This window comes from Equus przewalskii, chromosome 5, assembly GCF_037783145.1.
Source record: "Equus przewalskii isolate Varuska chromosome 5, EquPr2, whole genome shotgun sequence".
Lineage (NCBI taxonomy): Eukaryota > Metazoa > Chordata > Mammalia > Perissodactyla > Equidae > Equus > Equus przewalskii.
Genome location: NC_091835.1, coordinates 40,221,848 through 40,231,706, shown reverse-complemented (window position 1 = coordinate 40,231,706; position 9,859 = coordinate 40,221,848). Strand labels below are relative to the sequence as shown.

Genomic DNA, 9,859 nt, shown 5'->3' with positions numbered 1-9,859 from the left:
GAGAAGTTTGATAGCTATGAATAATGAGCTGAAAAGCCTGCATGGGAGAAAAGGGGGATTTAAACCTAGATGACCTCCGTAACCTGATTTTACATTTTAGAAATTGTAGAACAATGATTCCATCCAGGAGATGTACGTGTGAATTTGTGTGTGTGTCTTCATGAACTTGTAAACAAAGCTATTAGTTTTCATCAACCAAAGTTTAGGGTATACTCCATTCCTGCGGTTCCCAAGAAAATCATGAATACTTTTGATAGGAAAAGCTTTAATTCTATTCAGAAATCTGGTATTAAAAAAAATAAATCCATAATATCGATGATTCTACTTATGAGAAATCTCCATCTAATAGTTTAGAAATTCAGTGTATGTTCTATGTATTGGGTTTTTAAATTTTGCTAACTAATGTTGATGAACACAAATTATGTACAGTTTAAACATGGAAACCATTGCAAAACATCTCATTTGCATGCCAACAAATGAGAATTTACATTTCACGTCAACATCAGTTATGAAATAACCCAGCCCATGGCAAGGACACATAGTATATAAATAGGAGTCAATTTGAACTGTTTCGGAAGTAACGATGTTTTTCATTGAGCTCTTCCTTCAGCATACCTTGTTGCTTTCCTGGTAGATATCAGTCACAGAATTTAAAAGAAACAAGAAATTTACTGAACATTCTGAAATCAGCTGCACATAGGAGTTAAGGTCAGAATATTAAAGGAATCACAAGCAGTGATATTAGACTCTCTCTTTTAAATCTAGACATGATAACTTTACTACCAAGCATTTTTTCCATCCTAATAACAACAGAATTTTTTCTTGGCAATTTTGCCAATGGCTTCATAGCACTGGTGAACTGCATTGACCGGGTCAAGAGACAAAAGTCGTCCTCAGCTGATCAAATTCTCACAGCTCTGGCGGTCTCCAGAATTGGTTTACTCTGGGTAATATTAATAAATTGGTATGTGACTGTGCTTCCTTCAGTTTTTTGTAGTTTAGAAGTAAGAATTATTGTTTGTGTTGCCTGGACAGTAAGCAACCATTTTAGCATCTGGCTTGCTACTAGCCTCAGCATATTTTATCTGCTCAAGATAGCTAATTTCTCTTGCTGTATATTTCTTTACCTAAAGTGGAGAGTTAATAGTTTACTTCTTGTAATACTGTTGGCAACTTTGGTCTTTTTGGTTCCTCACTTTGCAGTGCTGTGCGTAGATGAGACTATGCAGACTAAAGAGTATGAAGGAAACGTCACTCGGAAGACCAAATTGAGAGATGTTGTAGGCCTTTCAAATATGACTCTATTCACGCTAATACACTTCATACCCTTTACTATGTCCCTGACATCTTTTCTGCTGTTAATCGTTTCCCTATGGAAACATCTCAAGAAGATGCAGCTTAATGGCAAAGGATACCAAGATCCTAGCACCAAGGTCCACATAAGAGCCATGCAAACTGTGCTCTCTTTTCTCCTGCTATATTCCGGTTACTTCTTGGCTCTAGTTATCTCAGTTTGGAGTTCTAATCGACTGAAGAATGAACTAGTTCTCATGATTTGCCAGGCTCTTGGAATGCTGTATCCTTCAAGCCACTCATTCATCCTGATTTGGGGAAACCAGAAGCTAAGAAAGGCCTTGAAAAATGTAAGACAGATTATAAGATTACCACACGATTAACCAAATTTTGTGAGGTAAGCAATCTAATTTTACTAAATATTGTAAGAAATTCCTCAGGATTAGGAAGCAGTGTGTATTTCACATACTTATTCTATGTTATTATCTTCAAATTGAAGAATTTATGATCTATATGCATTTTTAAGAACTGACAACTTATCTCAGAAAATCGTTGCTCTTTTCATTGTAATTAGGACCAAACCTATGTACCGCAGTGTGTGTAGATTTTTTGTTTGAACCTCCAATCTTTTGGGTGTAATGATATTCAATTCTAAATCACACATTGAGAATGTATGATTGGGATAGATGTTATTTCTCTTGAATTCTTACTTCATGGTTAGTAGAGAACAGTCAGAACTATTGTTAAGAAAAGATGCGCACAATAATATTTGAGTGGCAAACATATTTAGATTAAATTTTATATATGTGTGCAATAAACAGTACTGCAGAATACTACATTTAATTTAAATAGATGAAACGCTTAGAAAAATATCAACTTGTACTATAGGGATGAAGAACAAAGAAAAACAATCATCACCTGCTTTTAATGCTGCAATGTTTCATATGCAGTTAGAAAGTCATTTCTTATGGTTTTTAATTAAGAAGACCTCTTTCAAAGTTGAGATCTGATATCAAATTATTCAGTTTTCCTCCAAATCACCTTGGACCACTGTATTGCCAATCATGTTCTCCATCATGCTACCTAAATATTCTTTTTAAACTTCAGATAAGAACACTAAGATCTTCCCCATCTTAAAAACATATTCACAGTGAGAATACTAACAAATTATGGTACATAATTCAATTACTTTTCTGCACATATTAAAATGGTATCTGTGATGTCTATGTAATACTTATAAGGAATATCTTCAAGATCTGTCTCATTATAATCTTTTGGAAATGAAATAGAATGTTAATATATTATTGATAGCAAGTTCTATTATAAGAAAGAAATTTATAGCCTTGTTTAACAACTGAATTACATTTCTATATTGATCCTTAGTATTATGAAATTTTAACAACACTATCTAAACATGAGATAAATCATTTCCACTTTATTGATTTGTTTTTAATCATGTAGAGAACATGTTATCACCAATAGGCTTCAAAACATAAAGTGACTCAAACAAAAATACTTTTAATGTTGCTCTTTTAGCAATACTGCTGTGTCTGAGGGAGCTTCTGTAGGCAGTTGTCCCAGGCATCAGGCTGATCAAAAGTTTGCCATCTTTAACCTGTGGATTCCAAGATTGCCTTGGAGTCATCTCCATCCCAGACAGCCAGGAGGAGAAAGGTGTATGGAGCTGTAAAACAAAAGAAGTTTCTCTGTTTACAAGCACCGTGTAACTTATACATGTCACTTTGATAATCGATATATGTCCTTACTTCAGTCTTGAATATAGGTTGTTTTTTCCTATCTCTTCATAAATTCTAAAGAATTTAAGTTCAATGTAAATGTTTCTATCTTCCTAAAAACATAACTGATTCTACAGTGTGGCACTTGTGGCTTCCTCATGATTATTCCCAGGATATTTTGCTTATAACTTCTGATTTAGCTCCTACAAATATTAAGTACTAATTATTTATAGTTATTATTCTAAGACTTGGATGTGTTCTGTGAACTAGAAATAATTGCATTAAATTATTTCTATAAATCATACTGAATCAACAAAAATACTTGAGAGGCAGAAGGATCTTGTTGATGAGTAACACATAATGACTGAATTTTTAAAATATAATATTAATTTTAGTTATTATGCAATTAATTTTTATTTTAAAATATGTTTGTTCTAGCAATTACTATTCAAAATCTAAAACACTTGCATTCAAATGTATGCCTCAGGGGAGATAAAGTATAAATTTGTGGAAAATAATCTCTCTCACATTTGCATGTTTACACACCTGACTTTATCCTTTTACTCATTAGCACAAATGGAAATTTGCAGCTGCTGCCAGAGTTAAGTGGACATCATTAGCGTTTACTCTGGAAACTACATAGTGACTGACTGAAAGTAATAAGAGGAGTATACATGAATCTTGTCTCTCTTAACAGGACTGTTTGGTTTACCACTGGAATTACAATATAAGGAGAATGAAGTATTTCATGAAGATCTCAGAAAACATATCACATAATAGAATTTTGGCTTTGCTTTCTGGAATTATGATGAAAACATTTATAAAAAGCATCGTAAATGGATGTCAATCTGCAACTGTTTAACTATAAAGCTGTCCATGAGGCACAATATTAGAAATATTTTCATGGAAATGTCATTTGGAATGAAGGCCTCCTTTCTGGTCGTGGCAACAGTAGAACTCATCTTAGGAACACTATCATATCCCTATTGATTGCCTTGATACTTTTTTTGAAATCATTTGACAATGAATATAAATGTTATTCTGGGCTCTCAAATGTGTTTCATTGATCTATATGTCTGTCTTCACGAGAGAACCACACTATCCTGATTAATGCAGCCTAGTAGCAAACTTTGATATTAGGAACTGTAATCCTCCAATGTTTTTCTGCTTTTAAAATAATTCTTTTGGCTATTCTGGGTGCTTTGGTATTTCCGTATACATATTTTAGGAAGTTTTTCACTTTCTACAAATAAACCCTGCTGGAATTTGCCAGAGATTCCGCTGAATATACTGATCATCTCTTTACCTGAATAGGCTCTCCTCATTCCAGATTTCAGCTTGGTTGGTCCTCCTTCCTTGCACAGCTCTCTGATGAGTTTAAAACCGTTTGGCCATTTATCCCCTGTATCTTTGTTATTGTAGGAGGAAATTTTGTCTTTTTCAACCTGCTACATTGTACTCCTAAGTGGGAGTCCTCACAGGTTAACTCTGAAGTATCAAATACCACAGGATCCAATGAGTAAGCAACAAACCTCCATGCCTGCTCTGTGGCAGACAGGCGGAAGGGAACGTGCTTTACACAGACAGGATGCTCACTCCTCATGAAGACACTGGATGAGCATAGCATTGTTATCTGCCCTTTACCAATGATTATACTGAGGCAGAGAGTGGTTTTAAAAGAGAGTCCAAGATCAGAGACGCGTGAAGCCGAGAAGTTGGGTTTTCCATCCTGGCTGTCTGGTTCCAAGATCCTCTGCTAAAAACAATTATAAGTGCTACAGAAACTAAAATTGCAAAAAATCCAAGGGTAGAGGTTGATTTTAACATCTACTAATCTTAAAATAAAACAGTCAAAAATGAATTAAACAGAAAATACCCCAGATATTCATATTGGAAAGATCTAGAATATGCAATGGAAAACACATATTCTTTTGAAGTGCAGGAGGAATATTTACAAAATAGTTAAATATTTCAAATAAATGTTAACATTTAATATTGAATAGACTCTGAAACTTTATCAAAGACCTACGCATGAGAGAGACGTTTGATAGCTATGAATAATGGATTGAAAACCCTGCATGGGAGAAAAGGGGGATTTAAACCTAGATGAACTCCTGACTCTGATTTTCCATTTTGGAAATTATGGGACAATAATTCCATCCCTGAGCTGTATGTGTGAATTTGTGTGTGTGTGTTTATAAGCTTATAAATAAGAAATTTATACATATGTATTAGCGTTCAGCAACCAGCATTTAGGGTCTATTGGCTTTCCTGAAGTTCCCAAGAAAATCTGGGATGCTTTTGATAGGAAAAGCTTGAAATTTTTCCATAAATCTGGCATTAAAATATAAATAAATACATAGTGCTAATAATCCTAGTTATAAGCAAACTCCCTCTAAAACTTGAGACATTTGCTGTATCTTTTATCCATTGGGTTTTTAAATTTTGCTAACAACTAGTGCTGCTGAACACAAATTATGGAGAGGTTCAACAAGGAAAAAATTGCAAAACAGTATGTCCTTATTTACATACTCGCAAATGAGAATTCAGCTTTCACTTGAACATCAGTTATGAAATAATCCAGCCCATGGCAAGGACACACAGTTCTATAAACAGGAGTCAATTTGAGCTGTTTTGGGAGTAACAATGTTTTTCATAAGACAGTATTGAGCTCTTCCATCAGCATAGTATGTTACTTTCCTGCTTGACATCGGTCACAGAATTTGAAAGACACAACAACTTTACTGGACGTTTCAGCTGCACATGGAAGTTAAGTTCCAAATATTAAAGGTATCACGACCTGTGATATTAAACTTGGCTTTTTTTTCTTTCTAGACATGGTAGCTTTACTACCAAACATTTTTTCTGTTCTAATAATGACAGAATTTATTCTGGGAAATTTTGCCAATGGCTTCATAGCACTGGTAAACTGCATTGACTGGGTCAAGAGACAAAGGATGTCCTCAGCTGATCAAATTCTCACAGCTCTGGCGATCTCCAGAATTGGTTTGCTCTGGGTAATATTAATAAATTGGTATACAGCTGTGCTCCGTACAGGTTTATATAGTTTAGAAGTAAGAACTGTTGTTCATGTTGCCTGGGCAGTAAGCAACCATTTTAACATCTGGTTTGCTACTAGCCTCAGCATATTTTATTTGGTCAAGATAGCTAATTTCTCTAGCTTTATATTTCTTTACCTAAAGCAGAGAGTTAAAAGTATACTTCTCGTAATAATCTTGGGGACTCCAGTCTTTTTGGTTCCTCATATTACAGTGCTATGCTTAGATGAGAATATGCGGACTAATGAATATGAAGGAAACATCACTCAGAAGACCAAATTGAAGGGCGTTTTTCACCTTTCATTTATGACTCTATTCACACTAGTAAACTTCATACCATTTTCTATTTCCCTGACATCTTGTCTGCTGTTAATCATTTCCCTGTGGAAACATCTCAAGAAAATTCAGCTGAATCTAAAAGGATCCCAAGATCTCAGCACCAGGGTCCACATAAGAGCCATGCAAACTGTGGTTTCCTTTCTCCTGCTACATGTCAGTTACTTCCTGGCTCTAATTATCTCAGTTTGGAATTCTGAAAGGCTGAAGAATCAACTATTTGTCATGCTTTGTGAGGTTCTTGCAATGTTGTATCCTCTAAGCCACTCATTTATCCTGATTTGGAAAAACAAGAAGCTAAGATCATACTTGAAAAACATAAGAAAGATTATAAGGTTACCATACCATTAATCAATTTTTTTTGAGGTAAGCAATATAATTTTACAAAATATTGTAAAAAAATTCCTCAGGATTAGGAAGCAATGTGTATTTCACATACATATTCTATGTTATCTTCTTTTAATGGAAGAGTTTGTGATATATTTATGCATTTTTAAGAACTGACAACTTATCTCAGGTGATCATTGCTACTTTCCATTGTAATTTGGATGAAATGTATGTACCACAGTGTATTTAGATTTTATTGTTTGAACCTCCAATCTTTTGGATGGTAATGATATTCAACTCTAAATCGCACATTGAGGATACATATTTGGGAAAGAAATTATTCCACCATGAATTCTTTCTTCATGGTTAATAGAGAACTATCAGAACTTTTGTTAGGAAAAGATGCACACAATGAAATTCAAGATTGACAAACATACTTAAAATAAATTTTATATATGTGTACAAAAACAGTACTGAAGAAGAATGTTAGATTTAATACAAGTAGATGAAAAGCTTATAAAAAATCAAGTTCTACAATAGGAATGAAGAGGAAAGAAAAATTATCATGGCCTGTTTTCAATGCTGCTGTGTTTTCATATGCAGTGAGGAAAGTCATTTGGTAAGTTTTTGAATTAAGAAGACCTATTTTGAAGTTGAGATCTGATGCCAAATTATTCAGTTTTCCCCTAAACCACCTTTGGGCCTCTGAATTGCCAATTATCTTTTCCATCTTGCCAACTAAATATTCTTTTCAAACTTCAGATAAGAACACACACAATTTCCCTATCTTAAAAATACATTCACAATAAGAATAGTAATAAATTATGGTACAAAATTCAATGACAATTCTGCATATATTAAAATTGTATCTATGATGTCTGTTTAATAACTATAGGCAATATCTTTAAGATCTGTTTTATTACAATCTTGTGAAAAATGATGAAATAGTAGATGGCTAGCAAGTTGCATTATAAGAAAGAAATGTATAACCTTATTTGACAACTGAATTTGCATGTCTATTTTAATTCTTAATACTATGAAATTTTAACAACATTTTGTAAAGCTTAAGATAAATCATTTCCACATCTGATTTATCCATTTGTTTTTAGTCATCTATCTGCCCCAGTAGAATATAAGCAGTATAATGCAAGGATCTTGTCTATCTTGTTTCTTCTGACTTCCCAGGACATAAAAGCCAACCCATAGAATACTTGGTCCAAATAATATTTGAATGACTAAATAAACAGGTGAATAAACCATGTTAGGACAGGAAAATCAATGAAAATGAAACTCTCACAAAGTCTGCAGGTCGCATGGATTTCCTGGTTTTGTTTCTTCACCATTCAAATGCCTCTCAGTTCCAATTTCTGCATTAGACTGGATAGATAAAATATTGTCACCAATAGGCTCCACAACAGAGTGAGTCAAATAAAAAATACCTTTAATATTGCTCTCTTAGCAATACTGCTGTGTCTGAGGAGCCTTTAGTATGCAAGTTATCCAGGGAATTAGGCTGATCAAAAGTATGCCATCTTTAACATGTGGCTTCCAAGGTTGCCTTGGAGGCATCTCCATTCTAGACTGCTGGGAGGAGAAAGGCTCAAGGAGGAGGGTTCATGGGGAGAGTTTTTGGGACAGGCCTGTAAATGGTGCACCTAACTTTCACTCACACAACATTGTTCAAAATTCAGTCACGTTGCCACAATCATCTGCAAGGGAAGCTGGGAAATAGAGTCTCTCTATATCCAAGAAAGAAGAGGAGAACATGGAATTTAGGACATGGCAGATGGAGGGCACTTCCTATTAATTCAACTGACATAGCCAATAAGTTATTGTAAAACAAAAGAATTTCCTCTGTTTAGAAGCATGACGTAGCTTGTTCATGTCACTTTATAATTTGTAATGTCCTTACATCAGTATTGAATATCAGCTCTTTTTTCTATCTCTTCATAAATTCTAAAGAATTTAAGTTTCAACTACATATTTCTATCCTTGTTAACCCATAATTGATTCTTCACGGTAGTGTTTGTAGATTACTCATGTATATCCCCAGTATATTTTGCTTCTAACATCTGATTTAGCTCCTGCAATGTTATGTACTAATTATTTACAGTTATTTGCTCTAGCACTTGCATGTATTCTTTGAACTGGAAATAATTACATGAAATTATTTCTATAAATCATATTAAATCAATAAAAATAGTAGATAGGTAGAAGGATCTTATTGATGAGTAACAAATAATGACTAAATTATTAAAACTTAAGATTAATTTTAGTTATACATTAATTTTAATTTTAAATTAAAATTCTTTCTAGCAATTTAAATTCAAATCTAAAATATTTGTGTTCAAACGTATGACTCAGGAGTTGAAAGTACAAATTAATAGAAAATAATTTCTCTCATATTTGCATGTTTACAAACCTGACTTCATATGTTTAGTCATTAGCACAAATGAAAATTTGCAGCTGGTGCCAAGGATAAGTAGACATTATCATTAACTCTGGAAATTATATAGCAGGTGACTCGAACTACTAAAAAAGGTATTCACGAAGCTCTGTCTCTCTTAACAGAACTGTTTGGTTTAGCATTGGAATTACAATATAAATAGAATGAACTATTCTTTCATGAAGATCTCTCAAACTATATGACATGGCAGAATTTTGACTGTAAGTTCTGGAATTATGATGAAAACATTTATAAATATGTCATAAATGGATGCCAATCTGCAACTGGGTAGTCTAAAGCTGTCATTAAGGCATAACATTAGAAATATTTCCTGAGAAATATGAGTTGGAATGAAGGTCTCCTTTCTTGTCATGGCAACAGGAGAACTCATCTTAGGAATACTGGGAAATGGGTTCATTGGACTGGTAAACTGCATCGAATGGGTCAAGAATGGGAAGGTCTCATCAGCTGATTTCATCCTTACCAGCTTGGTATGGCCAGAATCACTCAACCGTGGGTGACACTATCTGATTCATTTATAATGGCACTGTCTTCACATCTGTATGCCACCAGGAAACCAATAAAAGTGGTTACTATTCTTTGGGCACTAACTGATCACTGAACTACCTGGTTTGCCACCTGCCTAAGCATCTTCTGCTTCC

The 9,859-nt window shown here is 34.1% G+C and overlaps 2 protein-coding genes and 1 long non-coding RNA gene across 3 annotated transcripts; 2 read left to right on the top strand and 1 right to left on the bottom strand.

The window, feature by feature from the left end:
- Window positions 1-767: 767 nt before the first annotated feature.
- On the top strand, window positions 768-1,676 carry LOC103546718 (putative taste receptor type 2 member 33). Its single transcript, XM_008513544.1, has one exon. The coding sequence runs from the start codon at window positions 768-770 to the stop codon at window positions 1,674-1,676; it is 909 nt and encodes a 302-aa protein (XP_008511766.1).
- A 1,032-nt stretch (window positions 1,677-2,708) lies between these two features.
- LOC139083344 (uncharacterized) lies at window positions 2,709-9,406 on the bottom strand. Its single transcript, XR_011539983.1, has 3 exons — window positions 9,174-9,406; window positions 8,049-8,128; window positions 2,709-2,977 (listed from the first exon to the last, which is right to left on the bottom strand). It is a non-coding gene; the product is annotated as an uncharacterized lncRNA (long non-coding RNA).
- On the top strand, window positions 5,867-6,775 carry LOC103546719 (putative taste receptor type 2 member 33). Its single transcript, XM_008513545.1, has one exon. The coding sequence runs from the start codon at window positions 5,867-5,869 to the stop codon at window positions 6,773-6,775; it is 909 nt and encodes a 302-aa protein (XP_008511767.1).
- Window positions 9,407-9,859: the final 453 nt, after the last annotated feature.